Source organism: Balaenoptera ricei, chromosome X (assembly GCF_028023285.1).
Source record: "Balaenoptera ricei isolate mBalRic1 chromosome X, mBalRic1.hap2, whole genome shotgun sequence".
NCBI classification, from domain to species: domain Eukaryota; kingdom Metazoa; phylum Chordata; class Mammalia; order Artiodactyla; family Balaenopteridae; genus Balaenoptera; species Balaenoptera ricei.
In genome coordinates this window covers 106,538,634-106,564,613 of record NC_082660.1, presented here as the reverse complement: position 1 = coordinate 106,564,613, position 25,980 = coordinate 106,538,634, and the positions used below count along the sequence as shown (strand labels likewise).

General features: G+C 44.5%; 1 protein-coding gene and 1 long non-coding RNA gene across 11 annotated transcripts in view; both read right to left on the bottom strand.

Annotated features, from left to right (window-relative positions):
* Positions 1-11,840, bottom strand: part of LOC132356827 (uncharacterized) — a 90,947-nt gene extending 79,107 nt beyond the window's left edge. For 6 of the 8 annotated variants that reach the window (XR_009500110.1, XR_009500111.1, XR_009500112.1 and 3 more), the window contains exons 1-4: positions 11,653-11,840; positions 6,450-6,583; positions 3,413-3,485; positions 2,508-2,631 (exon numbers count right to left, since the gene is read on the bottom strand). This is a non-coding gene — a long non-coding RNA (uncharacterized LOC132356827). Of the gene's footprint in view, positions 1-2,507; positions 2,632-3,412; positions 3,486-6,449; positions 6,584-9,733; positions 9,774-11,652 lie in introns of all 8 variants that reach the window. The other 2 variants (XR_009500117.1, XR_009500116.1) reach the window with 2 other exon arrangements.
* A 9,896-nt stretch (positions 11,841-21,736) lies between these two features.
* Positions 21,737-25,693, bottom strand: ZCCHC12 (zinc finger CCHC-type containing 12). 3 transcript variants are annotated; one of them, XM_059910533.1, is made up of 5 exons: positions 25,677-25,693; positions 24,767-24,871; positions 24,364-24,415; positions 23,965-24,104; positions 21,737-23,538 (listed from the first exon to the last, which is right to left on the bottom strand). In XM_059910533.1, the coding sequence occupies exon 5, from the start codon at positions 23,427-23,429 to the stop codon at positions 22,218-22,220; it is 1,212 nt and encodes a 403-aa protein (XP_059766516.1). In that variant the 5' UTR covers positions 23,430-23,538; positions 23,965-24,104; positions 24,364-24,415; positions 24,767-24,871; positions 25,677-25,693; the 3' UTR covers positions 21,737-22,217. The 3 variants fall into 3 exon arrangements, with proteins under 3 accessions (XP_059766516.1, XP_059766515.1, XP_059766517.1); XM_059910532.1 differs by lacking the exon at positions 25,677-25,693 and having other exon boundaries at positions 24,767-24,974; XM_059910534.1 differs by lacking the exons at positions 24,767-24,871; positions 25,677-25,693 and adding an exon at positions 24,597-24,752.
* Between the last annotated feature and the right edge of the window lie 287 nt (positions 25,694-25,980).

Sequence of the window (25,980 nt, the reverse complement as noted above, 5' to 3'; positions counted from 1 at the left end):
TAGCACTCTGTGCCAAGCCCAGTGCTAACATAAGGGCATCATCTTATTCCTCAAGGAGAAGAGAGACAAATAACAAAAGCTTATTGAGCACTTACTACAGGCTGGGCACTGTTCTAAGTACTTCACACATATTCTTTCCTCTTTACAAAATCCCTATGAGGGCACTACTACTACTATTATTATTATATTGAGATGAGACAGGTGAGAAAGTGAGGCAAAAGGAGATTAAGCAATTTGCAAGAAGCACTATTCAAACCCAAGCAGCCTAGCTCCAGAGCCCGTGCTCTTATCCACTACACTCTGCCGCCTTTTCTGTTTACAACCGCACACAACTCAGTGTAACATGTGCGAGAAGAGAGAAAGAGAAAAAGTGGTATAGAAACTCAGGGAAGGAAATGGTTTGTTTTGCCTGAGACGGGGCTCACAGAAGGCTCTGCAGAACAAGTGACACTTGAGCTGGGCCTTGAAGACATGAGAATCGGAAACAAGTTCAAATAAAAACAGGACATGGAGACCAGTAAAACTTGTGTTTTCAAAGCCATCACTACTAAAACACAGAGCTAAGAAGCAAGCCTGGCTCGACAATGGCTTCTGCTGCTGAGGCCACTTCTTGCCAAGTAACAGGGACGTCATTAGTGGAACTGTGACCTGAATTTTTATGTCACTTTTCCCACTTGGTTCAAACTCTACCTAGGGTTTTGTCATGCTCACAGTATCTATAGAAATTTCTTTTCCTCTCCCTTCTCTGGATAATAAGAGATAATAATGTTTCTGGAAGCGGATCTACAGGCCGTCTGCAGTGTAACTGAGGCCAGATCCTTCAAGGTTGGCAAAGGAGGCTGGAATCACCCAGTGGACAAGGGGGATGGCTAGAGCTCATGGCCCCAACCATTTCCACACGTGGAGATACTCTCCCTTTCCCTAACTGCAGAGGGTCTGAGTCCAGTTTTATTAAAGGCTGCCCACGGGTTTCCTTAGAGTTTGTTCCAGTCAAACCTGGCAACTTCCCCTCCCTCAACATCTAGCTTCTCTGAGGATTACTGGCTACTATGCCCAGAAACGCATGTGACTACGGACTAGTGAACTCCCACGACCAGTGAGTACTCCTGGGGCAAACGTTCCATTATTTCTCCCATTCTGAGTTTATTTTCGTGGATGGTGTGAGGGAGTGTTCTAACTTCATTGGTTTACATGTGGCTGTCCAGCTTTCCCAGCACCACTTGCTGAAGAGACTGTCTTTTCCCCATCGTATATTCTTGCCCCCTTTGTTGTAGATTAATTGACTGTAGGTGCAGGGGTTTACCTCTGGGCTCTATTTCTCCCATTCTGATACCTTCTTTTGACCCCCTCTCCCACACACCATTCCAGTTACTGCCTCATCTCCCTCCTCTTCGTGACAGCAAAACTCTTCAAAAGATTTGTCTATATTCCCCGTGTACAATTTTTCTCTTCCCTTTCTCCCTTGAACCCACTCCAATCAAGCTTTTGTCCACTGAAAAGGCTTTTATCCAGGCCACTACTGGCCTCTATGTTGCTAGAGTCCACCGAATATTCTCGGTCCTCATCTTGCTTGGCCAACCAGAAGCACTTCTCACAGCTGATCATCCCCTCTTCCCGGAAGCACCTTCTTCACGCGGCTTCCGGGGCACCATCCTCTTCTGGTTTTCCTTCCATCTTCCTGGCCACTCCTTGTCAGTCCCCTTTGCGGGCTCCTCATTGTCTGCCTAACCTCTGGCTGTGGGAGTTGCCCCAGGGCAGGGTCCGTGGTCCCCTTCTCTTAACTCTCCTCACTCCCAGTGATTTCATCCATCTCACAGCTTTAAATACTATCTAGATGCCTATGACTCAAGAATGTTTATCTCCAGCCCTCACCACGCCTGTGAGTGCCAGGCTCATACATCCCACAGCTCACTCCTCACCTCCACTTAGATGTCTAACTGGCATCTGAAATTCAACATATCCCAAAGTCAACTTCCGATATACTCCCAACCTTGTCTACCCACAGTCTTTATCACTGCAGTTAGTGGCAACTCCATCCTTCCAGCTGCTCAGGATGAAAACCTTGGCATCGTCTCGAACAGAAACACTGTGTTATACAACTCCAGAGGGCACGAGCCACATTTTATGCAATGCTATTGGTGTTATGTAACATGGTGACCCTGTTTTCCTTGATTCCTCATTCACATCCCACATCTGATCTGTTAGCAAATCCAATTGGCTCCACCTTCAAGATATACCCCCAAATCCAACAACTTCTCCCAAATTCCACTGTACCAGCCTGGCTCAAGCTTATCCCCTTAAACATAATGTATTATCCAAAAAACAAGAGTGATCCTTTTAAAACATGTCAGATCACATCATTCTTACTCAAAATCCCCCACTGCTTCCCATCTCACTCACAGTAAAAACCAAAGTTCTTACAATGGCCTTCAAGACCTTGCATTATTTGTTCTTTTTAGCACTTATCCCTATCTAATATACTACATATTATTATATATCTAACTTACTTATTATCTGTTGCCCACATATGAAATAAGCTCCATGAGGTCAGAGACTTGGTCGGTCTTGTTCACAGATGAAGCCTCAGCATCTATAACAATATCTGACACAAAGCATATGCTCAGTATATATCTGTAGAAGAAATAAAAGATTGGGAAGAGGGAAATCTTTACACATGGGCCAGAATCATACCAAAACCCAATATAACAAGTGAAATGGCATTTGGGCCAACTGGTGCTGAGACCAAGTCAAGTCCCAAGAGATGTTATGTGCAGTTCCTACTTCCTACTATTTGTTTTCCCATTGCTTTGATATTTTGCCTGATGAAGTCTCCTTTCTTTTGCCTCTAAAGAAAAAAAAATTGACCTAGCTATAGTAAGGAGCTCCCCCTGGTGGAAGCAGCTCCATTAAAGCAATGGCAAAGAAAATCATAGAAAACAGGCTTTAAGTTACAAAGGAGATCGCTGGAGACAAAGGAGTGACTCCAGCATTTCACAGGAAAAGTCCTTACTAGAAACAAGAGAAACTAAAGATTAGATTCAAGGTACATGGGGGAACTTATCAACTTATTTTACTGCTGAACTTCTTTTGCATCTGATGATGAGAAAGAAAATATTTAAAGTCGAACAACCTAAGTACCCTTCCCTCAAGGAATTTAAAATCTGGTAGAGGAGGTAAGTCATGAATACAAATAAGTACAGGGGCTTCCCTGGTGGTCCAGTGGTTAAGACTCCACGATTCTACTACAGGAGGCACAGGTTCAATCCCTGGTCGGGGAACTAAGATCCCACATGCCACTCAGCCAAAACAAACAAACAAACAAAATAAACAAATAAGTACAAAGCAATGAGTATAACTGTGAAAGAGTGAATGGGGGCTAAATAAAAGGAATAAACTAAGAGCTATGACTTACCTAGGAAAAAGGATTACTTTAGGCTGAGTAAATCCAGGAAGACAACTTGGAGGAGGTGGTTCTTGAGCTGAGCCTTGAAAAACAGACGAATTTTTATTGAGCGTAAATGTAGGGAAGGGCACATCATGTGGAAACCCAAGTTGACCAAACAGGACCCTGTAAAGGTCACAATTTGAGTGACAACACAGAATTCAAACTCTTTCTTAAAAAGAGCAGAGAGGGATTCTCAAGAGAAAACTCCTTGGCAGAGGTAGACACAGCAGGTAAACAAAGAAAGCTCCTTTCCTTGTTTTTCCTTGGGTGAGAGGAACACTATTAAAAACTATAGAAGAAAAAAAAGATAAAATACAATCTCCATGATAAATGGTCCAGCTTCCATGCTAGAGGATTTAGAATCCACAAAACCAATGAAAAAGCCCATATAGACATGCAGGGTCTATTCTGTTCTATATTTTATCTGAAGGTAATGTGCAGAGAACATCCTTTTCAAATGAGGCTGGTCTCCCTTCTATTCCCTCCTGTGCAATGTCCTTCCTGTGGAGACGCCAAAATGCATGCTGAATCCATCCACCCCTCTCAATTTCCACTGCCATCCCCCTAGTCTGAGCCACCATCATCTCTCCCCTGGTCTAGTGCCACAGTCTCCTGACTGGTCCCCCCACTTACACTCTGGCGCCTCTGTAAGCCACGCTGCACACGGCAGTCAGATCACCTAGGGATATTTGGGGGTGAGGTAAATAACTCATGTTTCATTTTCTTTTTTTTAAATTTATTTATTATTTATTTATTATTTATTTATTTGGCTGTGCCGGGTCTTAGTTGTGGCATGTGGCATCTTCATTGCTGCGTGTGGGATCTGTAGTTGAGGCATGCGAACTCTTAGTTGTGGCATGTGGGATCTAGTCCCTGACCAGGGATCAAACCCGGGCCCCCTGCATTGGGAGCACGGAGTCTTAGCCACTGGACCACCAGGGAAGTCCCTCATGCTTCATTTTCAACTTTTCATTTTGGAAGTACAGACAATGAAAAAAGTGGCAAAATAGCACAAAGAATTCTCATATACCCTTCACTCAGATTCTCCAAATGTTAACATCTTCCATAACCACAGTACAATATTATAAATCAGGAAATTAACATTCATACAACACTATAACCTAATCAACAGACTATTTGATTTTCTCCAATTGCCCCAACAATGTCCTTTTTCTAGTCTAGGATCACACCTGTCTCCTTCAGCTCCTTTAATCTGGCATAGTTCACTAGTCTTTTTTTTTTTTTTTTTTTGGTCTTTCATTACCATGACACTTTTGAAAAATACTGACTGGTTTCAATTTTGGGTTTGTCTGATGGTTCCTCGTGACTCAATTTAGATTATTTGTTTTGGCAAGAATACTACAGATGTGATGTTGTGTCCTTCTCAATGCATCCTACCAAGAGGCACATGGTATCAGTTTGTTCCACAACTATTGATCTTAACTCTGATCATTTGGTTAATGTGGTGTCTGCCAGGTTTCTCCCCAGTGAAGTTACTATTTTGCCCTTCGTAACGAATAAGCATTTTGTGGGGAGATACTTTGAGACTATAAACATGTATACTGTTTTTCATCATACTTTTGTCCATTTTGTGGAGAAAAGGGAACCCTCTTGTGCTGTTGAGTGGGATTGTAAACTGGTGCAGCCACTATGGAAACAGTATGGAGGTGCCTAAAAAATTAAAAATAGAACTGCCATATGATCCAGCAATTTCACTTCTGGGTATTTATGTGAAGAAAACAAAAACTCTAATTTGAAAAGATATATGCACGCCCATGTTCACTGCAGCATTTACAATAGCCAAGATATGGAAGCAATCTAAGTGTCCATCGACAGATGAATGGATAAAGAAGATGTGGTGTATACACACACAGACACACACACACACACACACACACACACACACACACACACACAGGAGTATTACTCAGCCATAAAAAAGAATGAAGTTCTGCCATTTGCAGCAACGTGGATGGACCTAGAGAATATTATGCTAAGTGAAATAAGTCTGACAGAGAAAGACAAATACTGTATGATCTCACTTACATGTAGAATCTAATAAACAAAACGAAAACAGACTCACAGATACAGAAAACAAACAGGTAGTTACCAAAGGGCAGGAGGGTGGTGGGAGCAAAATAGGAGAAGGGAATAAAGAGGAACAAGCTTCCGGTTATAAAATAAATAAGTCACAGAGATGTAATATACAGCATAAGGAATATGGCCCATAACATGTAATAACTTTGTATGGGGACAGATAGTTACTAGACTTATCATGGTGATCATTTCACAATGTATGCAAATGCCAAATCACTCTACGGTACAACTGAAACTAACATAATATTGCATGTCAACTATATTTCAATTTAAAAAAAGGAATTCCAATCTTGTAAGTAACTTAGAGTCATGTGAAATTGGGAATACTGACACATGCTAATAAAGCTCAGAAGAGAATGAAGTTTATAAATTACAACATCAATTTATTAATTGAACTGTAAAGTGGGCATTCTCTCCCCACAGGCTTGCCTACTAAGACAGTTTTCTGGTGAGCCTAGAACAAGGATCCACAAACTTTTCCTTTTAAAGGGCCAGATGGTAAATTTTTTTGATTTTGTGGGTCATATACTCACATCTGTCACAATTACTCAACTCTGCCATTGCGGGGTAAAAGCAATGATAGACAATAAGTAAACAAAGAAGTATGGCTGTGTTCCAATAAGACTTTATTTACAACAATAGACGTCAGGGTTTATAGATCCCTGGCCTAAAATAAGAATAAGAGGAGTAGTAGTTACATGATTCAAATGCTTGATCACATCAGGCTTTTGTAGCCTGATGTGTCCATCAATGGAGGAGATAAACCTGTCTCCCCTATCAGATTAGACACGCTGCTTAGCTGGACACTGCCAACGTCTGCCTCTCTAGTCCTCCTTTTTTAATGCCAGCCACCCTACAAAATTCCCACCCCATCCTAAAGCCTTGAGTATACGAAAGCTCTACTTACCAGTAAAACTCTAAGGGAAATGCCAGCAGGCTCAGTGTACATTCTGCAGCTATTTCACGGAGAAAGCCTTGATCCTTTGTTACCTTCGGGGTGGGGCGGGAGGAAGAGCACCCTCCATTCTTACTTGTGTTCCCCTAGAAAAAAAGTGACAGATTTGGCAATATTAATACTTATAAGAGGCACTAGCATGTAAGCTCCATGAAGAGAGAGATTACTTTTTAAATTAGAAAGAATCTCTTATTTTTACAAAAGCAGTGTATGTTTGTTCATTGTGGAAAATTAGAAAACAAAAATTAATAGAAACATTACATTTCTACCACCCAGAAATTACCACTGTTAACAGCTTAGTATACATCCTTCCAGATCTTTTTCTAAGTATATATAATATGTATATGTACTTTCTACCAAAATGAGGTAATGCATGTGCATAATGCTTTTTCTCAATTAATGACCTCCACCATTCCACGTTAAGAAGTTTTCATCTCATCTAAGACCCATCCATATCCATATCCACTTACTTTTCCCCAAAATGTCCTATAAAGCTAGTCTGTTCAAATTAAGATCCAATCTCAGACCACACATTGCAAGCTAAGTCTCTTTTCATTTAGAACAGTATCCTTTTTTCAGGACAGGAATTTTGTTTCCCAATGTATCCTCAATGCCTTTAACAGTTCTCGGTACACAGGAGTAGATCAAATATTTGCGTAATTAAGTAATTAATAAAAAACTTAGGAGATGGGGGGCTTTCACCCTCGAGCTTATCTCATCCACCCACCACCCTTTATCTTCACTTTATAGATAATAAAAATCAAGGCCAGAGAAGTAAAGTGACTTCCCAAGGTCACCCAGCAAGTACATGGCAATTTCTCGGTTTCTTCTGTTAAACCAGGAGTCGGCAAACTTTTTCTGTGAAGGTCAGATAGTAAACATTTTAGGCCATATGGGCCAAGAAGCAAAATCGAGGATATTATGTAGGTACTTATATAATGACAGAAAAAAATTTCCATAAATTCTTTACTGATGAAACCCAAAATATAATAATAATTGATTATACGGTTTTGTAATACAGGTCTACTAATGAAAAAATGGAATTGAAGAATAATATTTTGTTTTATTGTGGTTGAAACTTAGTGTTCCCTATCATCAAACTGATTGTAAATGTTCATCTGAAAAAACATTCTTAGCTGCCAGGTCATAGTGTGCCAACCTCTGTCCTATACTATGCTGCTTGTCTGTGATTTGGCTTTTTCTTTGAAAGTTTGAATGAAAATAACATTCTTCCTAATTGACAGTTGTAATTGGATTCTGGCTTATTGAAGTTATATGGTACGAAAATACCAATGAGGAAAACAACTCCTTGGCTGCTCCTTTAAAATGTATATCTTGTCTTACTTCAGTTATTCTGGTACCTAACTGTTGGTAATGCCTGTCTTCTTTCATTTAAATGGTAAGGTAGGTTGCACTGTGACTGTGGCTTTCACGATTAACCATGTGTTAATATTAAATGGGGCTGGGACTTCCCTGGTGGCGCAGTGGTTAAGAATCCGCCTGCCAATGCAGGGGACACGGGTTTGAGCCCTGGTCCGGGAAGACCCCACATTCCACGGAGCAACTAAGCCCGTGCGTCACAACTACTGAGCCTGTGCTCTAGAGCCCGCGAGCCACAACTGCTGAAGCCTGCGCACCTAGAGCCCGTGCTCCACAACAAGAGAAGCCACCGCAATGAGAAGCCCGTGCACTGCAACGAAGAGCAGCCCCCACTCGCTGCAACTGGAGAAAGCCCGCGTGCAGCAATGAAGACCCAATGCAGCCAAAAATAAATAAACAAATAAATAAATATATTAAATGGGGCTGACCAATTGAGAAATCACTGCAAGTGAGGATGGTGATTGTTCGGCCTGTGTTGGGCCTGATAATTTTTCTTCTAAAATAAAAATATGCTTGCTATTTAAAGATATAGAGGTAAATATCCAAAGAGTTAAAAGAACAGAAACTGATTGGTTTGGGGGAAGCAGGGAATGGGGAGGAAAGCTGGGGACTCCTCTTTTTAAAAATAGCCAACCTTGTAGAAGTATTTGACTTTTTAAAACTATGTACATGTGTAATTTTGATAAAAATACACAAAAGAAAACCAAGGCACATTAAAGCGCCTTCTAGAAAAGGCTTTTTTAATACTTTCCTGTACACAAAAACAAACTCAAAATGGCTTAAAGTCTTAAATATAAGATATGACACCATAAGCTCCTAGAAGAGAACATAGGCAAAACATTTTCTGACATAAATCATAGCAATGTTTTCTTAATTCAGTCTCCCAAGGCAAAAGAAATAAAAGCAAAAACAAACAAATGGGATCTAATCAAACTTACAAGCTTTTGCACAGCAAAGGAAACCATAACAAAACAAAAAAGACAATCTACGGACTGGGAGAAAATATTTGCAAACAAAGGCTTAATTTCCAAAATACACAAGCAGCTCATACAACTCAGTATCAAAAAAACAAACAACCCAATCAAAAAAATGGGCAGAAGACCTAAGTAGACATTTCTCCAAAGAAGACATACAGATGGCCAACAGGCACATGAAAAGCTGCTCCACATCGCTAATTATCAGAGAAACACAAATCAAAACTACAAAGAGGTATCACCTCACACCGGTCAGAATGGCCATCATCAAAAAATCTACAAATAATAAATGCTGGAGAGGGTGTAGAGAAAAGGGAACCCTCTTGCACTGTTGGTGGGAATGTAAATTGGTGCAGCCACTATGGAGAACAGTATGGAGGTTCCTTAAAAAACTAAAAATAGAATTACCATATGACCCAGTAATCCCACTCCTGGGCATATACCCAGAGAAAACCATATTTCAGAAAGACACATGCACCCCAATGTTCATTGCAGCACTATTTACAATAGCCAGGTCATGGAAGCAACCTAAATGCCCATCAACAGACGAATGGATAAAGAAGATGTGGTACATATACACAATGGAATATTACTCAGCCATAAGAAAGAATGAAACATTGCCATTTGCAGCAACATGGATGGACCTAGAGAATACCATACTAAGTGAAGTAAGTCAAACAGGGAAAGACAAATATTACATGATATCACATATATGAAATCTAAAAAAAATGATACAAATGATACAAAACAGAAACAGACTCACAGACATAGAAAACAAACTTATGGTTACCAAAGGGGAAAGGGGGGGAGGGATAAATTAGGAGTTTGGGATTAACAGATACATACTACTACCTATAAAATAGATAAACAACAAGGACTTACTGTATAGAACAGGGAACTATATTCAATATCTTGTAATAACCTATATTGGAAAAGAATTTGAAAAATATATAACTGAATCACCTTGCTGTATACCTGAAACTAACATAATATTGTAAATCAACTATACTTCAATTTAGAAAATAATACTTTCCTCCATCCTCCCCCCCAGACTAGGTTAGGTGTCCCTCGTCTCTGCTCCCCATAGCATCCCTTGCTCAGCTCCATCAGAACACTTAACACACTGTACTGTAATTATCTGTATCTCTACCTGTCTCCCTGAAGGAACTGTATATGAGCTCCTTGAAAGGAGGGACCATGTATTATTCATTTCAGCTCCTAGATCAAAATATTAAAATAGGTATTCATTAAAGTGAAGTGAAACTAGCCAAATACCACTCAGTCAGGCAAATTAACATCACAATGAGATGCCAAACAAAAAGACAAAACAAGTGTTGGTGAGTATGTGGAGAAATTGGAACCTTCATACATTTACCGACGGGAATATTAAATGGTGCAGCCACTTTAGAAAACAGTCTGGAAATTCCTAAAGAAGTTCAACATGCAGTCACCTTATGACCCAGAAGTCCCACTCCTAGACCAGGGAACAAGTGAACATGGTCCTTGCCCTTTCCAGTGCAGAGATAGAGAATGAACCCAAGCTTATAGGGCAGTGTGTTAAGTGTTATGACAGAGGTCTGCTAAGGGCACTACGGCAGCACCCAAGCAGGGCAGTGAAATCAAGAGAATTGAAAACATATGTCCTCACAAATGTTCACAATAGGATTACCCATGATAACCAAAAAGTGGAAATAAATGTCCATCAACCGATAGATGGATAAACAAATGCGGTATACCCATTCCATGGAATGTTATTCTGCCATAAAAAGCAATGAGGTACTGATACATGCTACAGCATGGATGAACCTGGAAAACATCATGCTAAGTGAAAGAAGCCATTCACAAAAGACCACATATTGTATGATTCCATTCACATGAACTGTTCAGAAAAAGCAACTATAGAGACAGAGGACGGTTACATGGTTGCTTAGGACTAGAGGTAGGAGGAGAGATTAACTACAAATAGTCTTTTGGGAATTTGGGGAGGGGTGATAAAAATGCTCTAAAACTGGATTCTGGTGATAGTTACACAACTCCATAAGTTTAGTAAAAACAAGTGTACACGTAAAATGAGTGAATTTAATGGTATGCAAAGTATAAGGCTCTTTTTTAAAAAAAATCCCTCAATTACATTATTTAGTTTCTCTCTAAATTAACTTTTTTCCTCCATGACAAGACCTGGTAAGAATTGTGGTAAATGAAGTTTCTGAGGCATTTATGTCGGTTGGGGTTTGGGGTTGTGCTGACAGAAACATCAAAGTCAGCCTCTCTGAATATTGCGTGATGAGGTGTACAATGCGTTTCCGGTTGGGTGATCCCAGTGTGTAATCTGGACAATCCGTGGTCTGCCAGTTTAAGTGTGAGTGTGCCAGGCCCCTACTCCAAGCAATAAACTGTAGTCAGGTAACAAATTCACTTCTTGCAACTCTCAAGCCTTGTTCACAACCAGGTGAATTGTTCTATTACAGCATATCTGTGAAAATGTTAGTGGTTTTTGTTTGTGTGTTTGGGGTTTTTTTTGGCAATTTGGTCAGTGCTTACTAGGCAAGGATGTCCTGCCAGAACAGCTGATAGATACTAACTCCACCCCTCCAGACCCGCCCCCTGGGATACTCTAAAGGAAAGCACATCTATCTAAGGGCGATGGGGGAGGTGCCAGGGGGTGGAACAGCACCTCTCCGAGCTAGGGGAAAGGCTAGGACCGAGTCCCTCCTTCTTTGCGTTGCGGAACGGGCAAAAACTGCTACAAAGTCAGGGTGAGGTGTCTCCTCCCAGGGCCTCCTGGTGCCCGGGAAACTCACGCGTCTGCTTGTCAGGGTCGCCAAGAGGTTACAGATAACTGCGCCCAGACCTCAGTCGCTTTCGCCGCTACAGTCCCACCGTGTGGTCCGCGCACAGCGAAAGAAGGCGATGGAGGAAGGCAAGCGGCCTGAGCAGGCTTGCAGCCGTCCCGAGTTCCAAGCCGCGGTCCCCTAAGTCCCAGCGCTCGGCTCCCTGACCACGTGGCCGCCACCCCTCCCCGCACGCGCGATTATGTCGTGGCGCCCCCTGGTAGCCGGAAGCGGGCAAAACCGGCGCTGTTGTCACCAGCTGGTCGGAGCATGCGTGGACTGGCGAGTGGCTTCCGGTCCGCGGGGCAGCCCAAGCAGAGGCTTAGGCGTCTGCGGCGGAAATGGCCGCGCCGCTGGCCCAGGGCGAAGCGGCGATGCCGAGGGGAGCTGACCCAGATCCAAAGTGGAGTAGGTGGAGGCGGCCTCCACCCCTTCCTCCTTTCTCCCCAAAGGGAGAAGGACCCCAAACAGGACAGAATGGTCAAATAATTATCTCGAACCTGGATGCCAGCTCCCTTCTGCAAAAACGGAACAGAATAAGGCAGCTTTGTTGAAGATGGTTTTTGTTGACGTTCCGAAAAAATGCATTTGTAGCCGCATCGCTGTGAGCTAATTATTACCTCCCTGAGCCTCAGTTTCCTCCTCTTATAAAATAGGGATAATAATAGTACCAACTTCACAAGGTGTTTGTGAGGATTAAATAAAATAATCCACCCAAAGGGTTTACCAGACTGTTAAAGCTAGCTATTTAGTTTGTTTCTCAGGATAAGAGTAGGTATTATCTTCCCTCGGGATTCAGAGAAACGAAAGGATTTTGACACTACCAAATAAACGCATACCTAAGGTGAATTATTCATAAAAGTGTTTTGTATATGAGAAAACAGTCCATCCCCACACTCAGCCTGGACACTGAGAAGCGAAACCACGCCATACTATGTACATAAATGTGTCTTGCCAGTCCACTGTCTTCGTTGGCATTACTTTTCCAGGACTCCTCTGTCCAGGCAAATAGTTTCTTCACTACAGCAACGTCCCCAAAGATCCATCAACTCTTCAATGGAAAGCAGCAACAGTTTGCTCTCTGAAATTCTTGAAGTCCCTCTCCTCAAAATCCTCCCCTTGCAGCTTCCCTCAGTCCCAGACTGTTGGTATCATGATCCTTACCCAATCCTAATCAAGCCCCAGAGTTGAAAGACCCTCTGCCTTAAACCATGCTTTCATTTCTCAATAAATTCTGCCCTTTCTTTCCTCCCTGAAACACTGGCAAAGCTTTGTGAGGTGAGGGTTCTCCCTTACAGAGGTAAGCGATAAATTCAGCATTGTCATACCAACAGGTGCATTGGTGATATTTGGGGAGCCAGCACTTGACGGTTTTGAAGTCCCCACTGGCATCCAGTGCCCCTGAGACCTCAGCACCACAGCTCAAGACCTTCAACTTGGAAAAATGTGCTCCTCCTGCCTCTTGGGCCTCCAGCTTGGGGCTCTCTGACCACAATGGTAAGGTACGTAGGTTTCACATTGGTCAGCGCTCTGATCCCTTTGAGCTCCCAGTTGCTGAGGATACTAGTCCTACAGCCTACACATGACCCCCTGTGAGAAGCCTGACCCCGCGGATTATAGGGCCCTCCTCTGTGTTCTGACTGTCCCCTGACTCACCCCTGCCGTGGCTCTCACCACTCTTGTTTTATTCCAATGAGCTACTGCACTTAATAGTAAGCCAAGTGGGGCAGAGGATCCCTGCATTGTAATTGTGAGGTCCAGCCTGTGATGTGGCTGGGGCCTGGGTGATTTTATGATAATGTCTTCCTCTACATCCACCACGCTCACCCACCATCCTCTAGCTGAGCTTCAGTTCTCTCCTTTCATTCGTATCTTCTAATGGTAAAAAGAGTTTTATCATTTTCTTTTCCTAAGCCTTTCAGATTTTACATTAACGTCCCTCATTTTATTTTCAGAAACGTTTCCACCAATTCTTTTGCTTTGTCTATGAAAATAATCATACTTACTACAATTAATGATCATTATTTGTCAGCCAGTAACAGCACAGTGTTTATTTCTTGTATTTTTTGGGGGGGGTATGTTTTTATATTTGCTCAGGCTTTACCACCCCCTTACTTCTCTTTTTGCCAATCTTTATTTTCTACTTTTGAAATTATTGCACTTATTAACAGAAAAAGAACAAAATTTACTCAATAAATTGTGCATATATCTACACTCACAAAGTTAGAAAAAGGATTTAAAAGAAAGATGCCACAATGTTCAGTATTCACCTATGGTTTATTTTTTCTTCCTGTATACTTTTATGGCTATTTAAATATTAACCATGTAAAATCTTTTGTATAGTTTTGTGACATTCTAAATACTCTACTTTTATAACAACTCTAAAATTATTTAGTGAATAAAATAGTTTTACCAAGCATTCTGGCAGACAGAGAAGGAAAAAGTTTATGTGTCATTTCTTGAGTTTCAGAGATCAGTGATACTAAAGACATTCTATTTTCAATTATGTTTCCCTGAGCTAAATTAGATCTTGGTCCATTCAGGATATTTAAAATCAACCTCTATCATGTTCCCTCTAGTAAAATTTAAGTTCTTTTACTTACAGATTTTCAAACAGCTTTAACCTGTGCTTGATGAACAGGAAATTGATCAGATGTTCATATCTTCCTGGTACCCCTGCCCCAATAACTGATCTTCCACTGTGATACAGTTTTTCTCATTAATGTCAACACTTCTACTTCAGATATATGATGGAAAGTTCATAGGCTTTGGTGCCAGACTTCCCATCTGTTTACTGGCATATAACACCTTAATCCTGTTGCTGTCTCTTACTGAGACCCATTTATTGCCTCTAAAATGGGGTTAATAATTCTTACTATATTATTGACATGTTCAACACATAGCGAATGAAAATAATATTCATTATTTTACTCTTTTTTTACATCTTAGGTTATTTATTTATTATGCATGCAAGTCTTACATATTTTTATTGAAGTATAGTTGATTTACAATATTGTGTTAGTTGCAAGTGTACAGCAAAGTGACTCAGTTATATATATATGTTTCAGATTATTTTCCATTATAGGTTATCACAAGATGTTGAATATAGTTCCCTGTGTTACACAGTAAATCCTTGTTGCTTATCTATTTTATGTACAGTAGTTTGTATCTGTTGATCCCATATTCCTAATTTATTCCTCCCCCCTCCCTTTCCCCTTTGGTAACCATAAGTTTGTTTTTTATGTCGGTGAGTCTGTTTCCATTTTGTAAATAAGTACTATTTGTACTATTTTTTAGATTCCACATATAAGTGATATCATGTAGTATTTCTCTTTGTCTGACTTCACTTCGTATGATATTCTCTAGGTCCATCCATGTTGCTGCAAATGGCAATATTTCATTCTTTTTTATGGCTGAGTAATATCCCATTGTATGTGTATATATATACCACATCTTCTTAAATCAATCATCTGTTAATGGGCACTTGGGTTGTTTCCATGTCTTGACTATTGTAAACAGTACTACTATAAACATTGGGGTGCATGTATCTTTTTGAATTAAAGTTTTCCTCTTTTCTGGATACATGCCCAGGAGTGGGATTGCTGGATCATATGGTAGTTCTATTTTTAGTTTTCTGAGGAAGCTTCATACTGTTTTCCATAGTGGCTGTACCAACTTACATTCCCACCAACAATGTAGGAGGGTTCCCTTTTCGCCACACTCTCTCCAGCATTTGTTATTTGTAGAGTTTTTAATGATGACCATTCTGAGTGGTGTGAGGTGGTACCTCGTTGTAGTTTTCGTTTGCATTTCTCTAATAATTAGTGATGTTGAGCATCTTTTCATGTGCCTATTGGCCATTTGTATTTTTTCTTTGGAGAAATGTCTACTTAGGTCTTCTGCCCATTTTTTGTTTGTTTTTTTGTTTTTGTTGAGTTGTATGAGCTGTTTGTATACTTTGGAAATTAAGCCCTTGTCGGTCGCATCATTTGCAAATATTTTTTCCCATTCTGTAGGTTGTCTTTTTGTTTTGCTTATGGTTTCCTTTGCTGTGCAGAGCTTGTAAGTTTGATTAGGTCCCATTTGTTTATTTTTGTTTTTATTTCTATTGCCTTGGGAGGGTCACCTAAGAAAACATTGGTACGATTTATGTCAGAGAATGTTTTGCCTATGATCTCTTCTAGGAGTTTTATGGTGTCATGTCTTATGCTGTCTTTAAGCCATTTTGAGTGTATTTTTGTGTATGATGAGAGGGTGTGTTCTAACTTCATTGATTTACATGTGGCTGTCCAGCTTTCCCAACACCACTTGCTGAAGAGACTGTCTTTTTCCCATTGTATATTCTTGCCTCCTTTGTCAAAAGGTTAATTGACTATAGGTGTGTGGGTTTATTTCCGAGCTCTCTATTCTGTTCCATTGATCCATATGTCTGTTTTTGTGCCAGTACCACAGTGTTTTGATTACTGTAGCTTTGTAGTATTGCCTGACGTCTGGGAGGGTTATGCCACCTGCTTTGTTCTTCTTCTTCAGGATTGCTTTGGCAATTCTGGGTCTTTTGTGGTTCCATATAAATTTTAGGATTATTTGTTCTACTTCTGTGAAGAATGTCATGGATAATTTTATAGGGATTGCATTAAATCTGTAGATTGCTTTGGGTAGTATGGCCATTTTAACAATATTCATTCTTCCAGTCCAAGAGCATGGGATATCTTTCCATTTCTTTGAATCATCTTCAGTTTTCTTTATTAATGTTTTATAGTTCTCAACGTATGTCTTTCACCTCCTTGGTCAGGTTTATTCCTAAGTATTCTATTTTGGGGGGTGCAGGTGTGCAGTTTTTTTTTTAATTTATTTATTTTTGGCTGTGTTGGGTCTTCGTTTCTGTGCGAGGGCTTCCTCTAGTTGTGGTGAGCGGGGTCCACTCTTCATCGCGGTGCGCGGGCCTCTCACCATCGCAGCCTCTCTTGTTGCGGAGCACAGGCTCCAGACGCGCAGGCTCAGTAGCTGTGGCTCACGGGCCCAGTTGCTCCGCGGCATGTGGGATCCTCCCAGACCAGGGCTCGAACCCGTGTCCCCTGCATTGGCAGGCGGATTCCCAACCGCTGAGCCACCAGGGAAGCCCAGGTGTGCAGTTTTAAATGGGCTGTTCAGGATGAGGTGCCATCTGAGCAAATACTTGAACATGGTGGGGAGTCAAGGCACAGGGATATCTAGAGGAAGAGTTACAATAGCCAGGGCAAATACGTGAGGTGAGAGTGTGCCTGGATTCTGTACCAAGGTATTGAAAACTCCCTGTGCTCTGCACAGGGGTTATAAGCCTCCTGGGGAGGACAGATAATTAGACAAGAAGTTACAATGAAAAGTACTACCTAAGCTGTAAGGAATGACCTTTAGTGGAGTCAGAGAAAGCTGTCCCGAGGGAGTGCCAGGGGAGATGATACTAGAAATTTGACAAGAGTTTTGCCAGATGAAGGGGAGGACCACGCTGATAGACACAGCACATTGGGAGTCACAGACAACACAGAAGCCCTGGTGGACCGGTGGTCTTCTAAGCCCTTTTCTAGAGGGGCCACTCTTCATTTGTCTGGTTAGGCCCAATGATCTGAAAGCACTCCCAGAGTTTTAAAAGCATAGCATTCCATTCCAAGTGTGGAGCCTAATTTATTCAGCCAAACTTTACTCCTGGTCTTTCAAGTTGTTTCCAGTTTTCCACTGTTACAAAAAAATTAAAAAGCTAGAATAAACACCTTTGTTCATAAGAATGTTTACACTTGTTCAGTTACTTTCTTAGCATCAATTTCAGGACTTGTTCAGTTACTTTCTTAGCATCAATTTCAGGACTTGTTCAGTTACTTTCTTAGCATCAATTTCAGGAAGTTAAACAGCTGTTTTCAGGGTTTTCACATTCAACTTTGATACATTTTCCCCTTGGCCTTGTAGAAAGAATGTGTCAATTCTCAGTCCTGCCAGCAGTGTGGGAGAGAGCCTCTTGCCCATGTCCTCACCAACAATTTGTTATTTTTAGTATGTTATCCCAGAAATTGGATACAAAAATAAATATGAGGAGAAGATGGTTTCAGGCTCTGAGATGGAAGTTTCCTAAAATGATAATTTTTTCTGCCTTGTTCAGTAAAAGAAATGAGACCAAGGCCATCCTACTATGCTTAGGTTGTGAGTATGACAATTCAGAAATCCATACCCAGGATGCAGCCAATAGAATGATCAGATGTCTTGTACCTGTTACCTTAGGAATGACTTTACAGCACAATGGTAAAAACTACAGTCTCTGGGGAGGGGCAAATCTGATGTTCAGTTCCAGCTCCAACTTTTACTAGCTGTCTGATCTTAGGCAAGGTCCTATAACCATGTGTGCGTCAACGTCCTGGTCTGTAAAGTGGGGATGGTGAGTGTGGTACATATCTGAGAAAGCAGTTGTGAAAGGCCATGATAAACTGTGACCTCTGATCTGAGATGAGATGCTGCAGCTGGAGATCCATACACCCTGTCAGGATGCGGGGGGAGACCCAGCCCCACTCCCTCTGCCCCCTTTTATCCTGTCCCTGAGATCCCTGGTAGTGACAGGATTGGGGGGTTATCTGGATCGTAAAGGACTCCTCAGACCTCAGTCATGTCTCCTTCCAGCCACGCACTAGGGAGCCTGTGTGACCCTCTGAGATCAGCTCCCCTGACCCCTAGATCCCATCTGCTGCTCAGGGGAGTTGTTTGAGTTGGGGAAGACTTGGCTGGTCCTGACCTATCTGAAAGGATAGGAGTGCCTCTGACATGTGGGGGAGGGAGACCTCCTCTGGGGACACGCAAAACTAGGAGAAATCCACCTCGGCATTCAGTAAGTGTTCCCTTATCATCCCATCATCAATCATCATCATCATCATCATCATCATCATCATCATCATCATTACCACCATCACCATCACTAAACACTCAGGCATTTCTGAATCCACTCTTGTGCCTGTCAGGGGCCAGGTTCGGCGTAGCTCCTGGAGCCCAACTGTCATGGTGTCAGATTAACACTGAATAAGCACTGCCTGCGTAGCATGGACTGCATTGAATTTTCCCCGTCCTTCCTTCTGTAGCAGAATAATGCATTCTAGCCGAGTAATCATAGCTACCATTTCTTGAGAGCCTACAATGGACCAGCCCTATGCTAATCACTCATACACTGGGCACCTGGGGAAAACAGGTCTTATTATCCTGAATTTACAAACGTCAGTTTCCTCATACTTCATATGCAGATAATAACACCTACATCGTAGGGTGCTGTGAACACAGGAGAGCTAAGACGTGTAAGAAGCATAGCCTTCTCACCTGGGAGAGTGACCTCTGGCTCCACCACTAACTAGCTGCATGCCCCTAGGCAAGTTTCTTAACTTTGCAGAGTGTTTCCTCATCTGAAACATGTGCTAATAGTAATACCTATTTTATGGAGTTGATATGAGGATTAAAGGAGCTAATGCGTTTAAAGGACTTGGTACAGGGTGCCTGGCACTCAATAAGCTCTTAATAAATCACAGTTGTAATGATTTTGATTTTGATTACTATTATGGAAGGATCAGGAAGAAGAAGAAGATTCAGCAAAGGAGACTGAGAACTGGGCACCAAGAAGGTCAGGGAGGGGGGAACCATGAGAGAGGGGTATCATGGAAACCAAGGGGAAAGAGTGCCAGGAAGGAGAGAGACATAACGCAGAAGGGTACTGGGAGGCCAGTTTCTTCTGACAAGACAAAAGGGTGATTTTCATCTCTTAGCGACCAATGAGAAATGAAGGCAGAAAGGAAGAAAAGAAGCCTATAGTTTGAAATGAAGCCTTTTTTAGGCTAACCCCATTAGTCTGATCTGAATGCCCAGGTCTTGGTTCCATGTCTCCTAATTAGGGAGAATACATATTTCTTGAGTAAAGAAAAAGCCAGTGTCACACAAAGTGAAAAAAGAAATGTCAGATTACATCAGGTTGGCGAAATAAAAACTTAGACAATCTCAAATTCATACAATAGAGAGGAGGATGGAGGAGGGAAGAAAAGGGGGGTGAATCACAGAACAAATTTTCAAAGCAGTGGTCTATACTGAACTCCCAAGCTAACTCCAGTGAAAAGGAGGGTAGTGAAATGGGCAGAATTTAATTATCTATCATTTCAGGTTTCTCTTCTACCTGGTGCCAGAAAGAAATTATGGCAACATAAAGGGGGTCTTTGGGCAAATATTCAACAAGTGTTTATAAAGTAAAATTAAGAAAAGATGAGCAGAAAGGGAGAGGTATGAGGAATTAAGGGTTAAAAATCTATGTGAGTTGGGAAATGGTGGTGGTCCCTGTGGCTTTGGGGGCCTGAGTGGAGCTGCCTCTTGCCTGAAGGTGATGGGGGGGTCCTCTTTGGCTCTGGAGAGATGGAGGTGGCTACCAAGGTCCCGGAGGTGCCACGGATGGATGCAAGGAGAGGGCCTCTGGAGTCTGCACTCCTGGCCGGTTCTCAGCTAAAGGGTCCGAGGCAGAGAGGCCCTCCCAGTCTCCCTCTGGCCAGGAGGGTTAAGGAGGCTGAGGCTTAAGGCAAACCTGGGATGCTAGGGGTGGGGGAGGAGTAATGGCAGAGCTAGGGAGGCTGAGCCTCCACCCCCCTGCACCGAGAGAGAGTGTGTGGCAGTGTGGGGGGGGCCGGGGGGGGGTGTCTTTCAAGGCAGGTTCAAGGCGTGGCAGCCCAGGGAAGGCTGCACTGGCTTCTTACAGCGCCTGGCATCTCCGCCTCCCTCCTCCCTCAACTGCTAACATAATTAGAAGCCCACTACCTCTCCCTGGGCGCCTCAACCTGTGCCATTCCTGGTACACACAGCCCAGAGTTCTGTATGAAACCCTGGAATCTGTGACTCCCACCGGGCTTCCTGCCCCCGTCAGTCTCCATGTGAGTGTCCCTGGGCATCGGGCCCTCAGCCGCTCTCCTCTTACTCTGTGCTTAGCCCCTGACGCACCATCTCCCGCTGCTGCGTGCGCTGTCCTCTCGGCTCTATGGAGCACCGATTTCCTGCAGGACAGCTGCTTCAGGTCCCCAGGTGTGCGCGTTCGTTTCGCTCCACCCTCTGGCTTAAATGCAGTCATCCCCCCCCCCCACCCACCCCAGCCCTGTCCTGCTCACAGAGGTAGGAACTTACACACCTACAAGAAGCATAGGGACCCTCAGGATCTGAGGTCAGATATGTCCTCTTTTACCACCCTCCAATATGAGATCAGGAGAGGGGACAGGGCAGGTTCCTGGGAAGGTTCTCCACGCCCCCCAACCCCGTCCCGCCTCTCCAGGCCAGGAATGCCCACCACTCCACTAAAATAGTGTGGAGGGCTTCCAGGCTTTCTGATCCCCGTGTTCCTTCATGCGTCCTGGCAACTGGATTGCTTTTCGCTCCTCCCCAGCTATTCTCAGTTCCTGGGTTGAGTGGGGTTAGGCTTGGAGTCCTCGGGCTGCCCATGTCCTCAGGGCGCTGTCAGGAGCTGAGCCTCCTGGTGCTGGGCTCCCTTTCCTTAACTGGGGAGTGGGGAGAGGGCCATGTCAGCCCCCAGGAGAGATTCCCGGTTGTGACCAGGATGTGGTGAAGCAATGGCAGCAGCGATCTCAGAAATCCACCCAGAGGAGGGAGAGCTGCCCCTCCCCAAAGCGGTCAGCAACGGAGCCCCTGGGAGCCTCATTTTGGGCTATTACTGCAGCACCAGACTCCCCCGCTGTCAGAATCTTCTGGATACATTAGAGAAGAAAGCATTAGCATGTTGTCAGCTAGTGGGTGCCATAGTTTGGCTCTGTGACCTAAGGGACAGGTCAGTTGTGGTAAAGGGGCTCTGTCCATTTACCTTTGGGGAATATGTCAGCCCATTTCTTCTTCCTTTTTCCTCATCTGCAAAGGGAAGTTAATAAAAACTCCACCTCAGGGTATAACCCCACCGTTTATAGCTTTTTACTGTATTTTTCTTATTCCTTTTTCCTTTACTTCTTCCTAAAATAATATCAGAGACATTAAGATAGATGCTGATATATATTTATTGACATAGAAAGAAGCCTACAACATATATTATTTGGTGAAAAAATACACTTTAGAACAGCACTTATATTTGATCACTTTTATCTATACATATATCTATCTGGGTACATAGGTATAGGGAACTATCTAGAAGGACATTCATCACAGGGTTGACAATGGTTATATAAGGGTTGGAGGGTTTGGGGTTACTTGTACTTTTTGTACTTCCCTTTATTGTTTTAATATTTAACAATGAATTATACCAGTTTCACAAAGAGAATAAAGCCATCAAGGAAAGGGGCACACACAGAAGGTAGACCCTTGGGCAGCAGGAGATTGGAAGCAAGGACGGAGGTCAGGCCATCTCCCTCCACTGTGCTAATATTCAAGACCCTTTGTCTTCCATCCCAAAAGAAAGCCACCTTGTGGATTAATTCATGCAGTTAGAACCACCACCCGCCATTTTTCCCATTGCTGCACTCTGTATATAGGTTAGGGTTCATTTAAAGCTGGGGACTAGCACCTCACTGTGGCTCAGAAGGGTCACTGGGTTCGCCAGGGGCCTCTCTTGACCCCTCCTCCTCGGTATGTGTCAGCTCCTGCAGGGTGATAATCAGGTTCTCAAACATCTGGGCCTTGTTGCTCTCATTGTCACAGGTTTCCTTTGAGTGGCCCTCCTCTCCACAGTACGAACAGCGGATTGTGTATTTTCGCTTCCTGGTTCTACGCATATCCCCAGGACCATCATTCTTATACCCAGAACCCCCGCTGGTACAAGGAGATTGAGCCCGGGAATTGTTGGGGGAATCAATGACTAGCACTTGATTCCGAGGTCTGGCCCTGCGTCTGGGGGGAGGAGAACTCGAGAATGAAAGTGGAGGGTCCTGAGACTCCACCAGGATCACATCCTGATCTGAGTCATCATCGGGGGTATCATCTATCTCTATCACGTTGCAGTCGGCATTACCGATCACTATGGGTGGGGAGCCCCCAAATGCCACTGGGCTAGTTGCCCTCTCCACCATTGACTCAGATCTCTTGGCCCGCTTCCGTTTAATAAAAGTGTCATCCCAATCCTCTTCCTCCCTTATCATTCTGATTAACTCCAGGAAACTGGGGAGACGCTCCTGCTCATTTGCATACATCCTGAGAAGATTCTTCAGCCTGAAGCGCAGGTCCCCATTCAGCTCAGCCCCTAAAAGGAGCTGGTGCAGGCGACTCTGGTTTGCATCTTTCTGAGCTATGATCCCTGCCTGAATAGCGTTCTGGAGCTGCACCTCTAAACGGATCACGTAAAGGGAGGCTTTCTCCCCTTGTGCCTGCAGGGTGTTAAAAAATCTACCATGAGCGGTCACACTGCTTTCAGACTCCCCAAACACCAATTTCATGGCGTGCAAGAAATCTGCCACACTTAGATTGGGGTTGGCCGCCTGCAGCAAACGCATGACCTCCCGCGCGGGGCCCCTCAGGGTTTTCATCAAGCGCTTGAGCTTTTCCTCCTCAGACATATTCCAATCTGGTAGGACCCCACTGACTTGGGTCAGCCAGTTTTCAAAGGTTTCTTCCCCCTGGGCTGGCACCACCCTCCCCGAGAACAACTTCATGTTTCTCTCTGCCAAGTTGGCCATTAAAGGACCAAGACTTCTCTCCAGGGACCTTAGCATAGAATGGGCCCAAGGCGGCAAGGGTGCGTTCTGCCGCCGGCTGTTACCCACGCGCGCAATGATGCTAGCCATGACGGACGATGACCGCGTTTCTGAATGTAACAAGATGCTCAGGCTTTTTAGAAGAGCCTAATCTGCAGGCGTGCTGGGGGGCTCTGCCTTCCTCTTATCTCAGTAGGAACTGTAAAAAAAGAAAACAAAACAAAAAGCGGGAGGAGGAGTTCATAAGGGACCGGCTGCAGCTGTATTCTCTCCCTTCCTGAATACCCTGCAGTACATTTTATATCTGCCCACTGCCCTAAAAATATCCTCCAGAAGACTGGCAATTACAACCTCACGGAGCCAGCCGGTGTCTCCGGGTTAGCAGGGTGCTTTTTACAGCCTCATCTATCCCCTCCCGCCAGTCCTTCAAGAGGGACGGCAACTGTTGCTTCTAATTCTAAGTGTAATAGTGTATGGAGCTGATATTGGGCTCTCAAAATAGAGCACAGCGGTCACAGATTTGTGGGAATAAATAAGATCTCATTAACCTCTTGGTCTCCGGTCTCAACCACACCCCTTTCTTAAAGTCCCCTCTCCCCCGCCCCATTATTTTTCAGATTCTTACAGGAGCTCAGGAGCAACCGCGCGCCTTTATTTCACTTCCAGCTTCTGCAACCGGTGGCCTCCGTGAGAAAGCTCGCCTCTGGGGTACGGTCGATCGCTGTCCACCGGGGGTCGCCGATCCGGGACCTTAGGGCGTCAAGACTGCGCCGCCGCAGAGGGCAGGGCAGGGAGGGAAGGGTCAGAAGCAGCCGCCCCCCTCATCCCGCTCCCTCCCACCCCGCGCCCGCCCCCCTCATCCCGCTCCCTCCCACCCCGCGCCCGCCCCCTCCCCCTCCCCTCCCCCCTCCTCCTCCGGCAGCCTCCGTAGTACCCAGACGGAAAATTCCTTCTCCCACCTCTGAATAACAAGCCAAAGCAAGCCCCCCGCCCATTACATTTCCCCCGGGAAATCGTGCCCTACCAGCTCTGCAATCAGCCGTACAGAATTCAAGTTCGGATTCGGCTTTGGTCGCCTGCCACGGAGAAAGGGAATAGGAGTTGGACGCTCACACCCACGTATTCCTCCCCCAGGAAGGGATGAGGAGATGCAAAGGGGTTCAAGGCAGACACTTTGCGATTCTCCCCCCAATACTAACGCGCCCCTTGCCACTTCCCCCCGAAAACGCCCCCCCTCTCAATCCAGGCGAATCCTACCCATTCGGCAGCAGCCAGTGGAACCCCACCTCCTCCCTCAGCGCAGCCGGGCCGCGGGAGTGCTCCTCCCCCTGCCGCACAGTCCTCGATTTCCCAAACGGGGAGCCGCCCAGTCCTGGTAGGGCTTCCCCTCCTCTCTCCTCGCGGGGCAATCGCGCCCCTTCCTTTACCTGTGTTCCGCTGGTGGGCAGCGGACGCTCCGGCGTTGACAGCTGTGATCCCGCCTTCAGTCTCCGCGGCCCTGCAGGGGGAGAGGACGGGCGCCTCCTCGGCCGCTGAGCGACCCAGGACCGCCCGACGGAGCTGCTTCGCACGGCCACCCAGCGAGTGGTAGCCGAGTCGAGGCAGCACGGTTCCCACGGCAGCCGCGGCTGCTTTTATCCTCTGCCACCACCACCCCCCCCCCCCCCCCGAGACAAAAGAGCGTGACGAGCTGGCAGACGGGTCCAATCAACGGAGCGCGGGGGCGAACTCCCCGCGCCGCCTCGGGCAGGATGCAAATGTGCGCCGGCGGCCGAGGGGCGGGGGGCGGTGACCAGCAGGTCCCCGGGAAGTCAAGCGCAGCTTGGTTGCGGGGACTGGAGGAGTTTTCGAGTCTTCCCCTCTCCCTCTCGTCCTTGCCTCAACCCTGGGCCTTGAAGGCAGGTGCATTAAACATGAGGCGGAATGGAAATCAAATAAGCAATAAAAGTTCTTCACCTTCGTAGAGGGGGAGTGGAGAAAAGAAAAGAGCGTTAGCGCTTTCTTTGTGCAAACAGCTCGCACAGACTTCTTTTTTTTTTTTTTTTTTACTGTGAAGGAGGTGGCAGTACCACGTCCATTTAACAGTGAGGGGACTTGGGCACTCAGGCTCTTAACCAATACTCACTAAAGTATGCGTGCAAGGCTGGCTGCCTCAATCATTTTGGGGAGCTTGTTGGGAATGCAGATTCTGGGCCCGGCCTCTGGGAGATTCTGACTGACGAGGGCTAGAGCTGGGGGTGGGATTTTGTATTTTTAACCAGCACTGTAGTTGATTCTGAGGTGTCAAGAGGATGGTGGATAATAGACCTGCCTCCAGCGTATCTGTTCACAGCATACCTATGGTGAAATGCAACGCCAGGGCAGATGTTCCTCCTGGAGTCCATGATCTTCCTGAAATTGTATACAAAGATTTTGGACTCTGTAGGAGGCTGAATAATGTCCACCCAAACATATCAAGTCCTAATCCCTGGAACCTGTAAATGTTACCTTATAAAGTAAAAGAGTTTTTGCAGGTGCGGTTAAAGTAAGAATCTTGATGTGGCGGAGATTATCCGGGATCATCTGAGCGGGCCCCAAAACTGACCACAAGTGTTCTTATAAGAGAGAGAGGAAGAGAGAGGGCTGATGCACACAGAGTAGG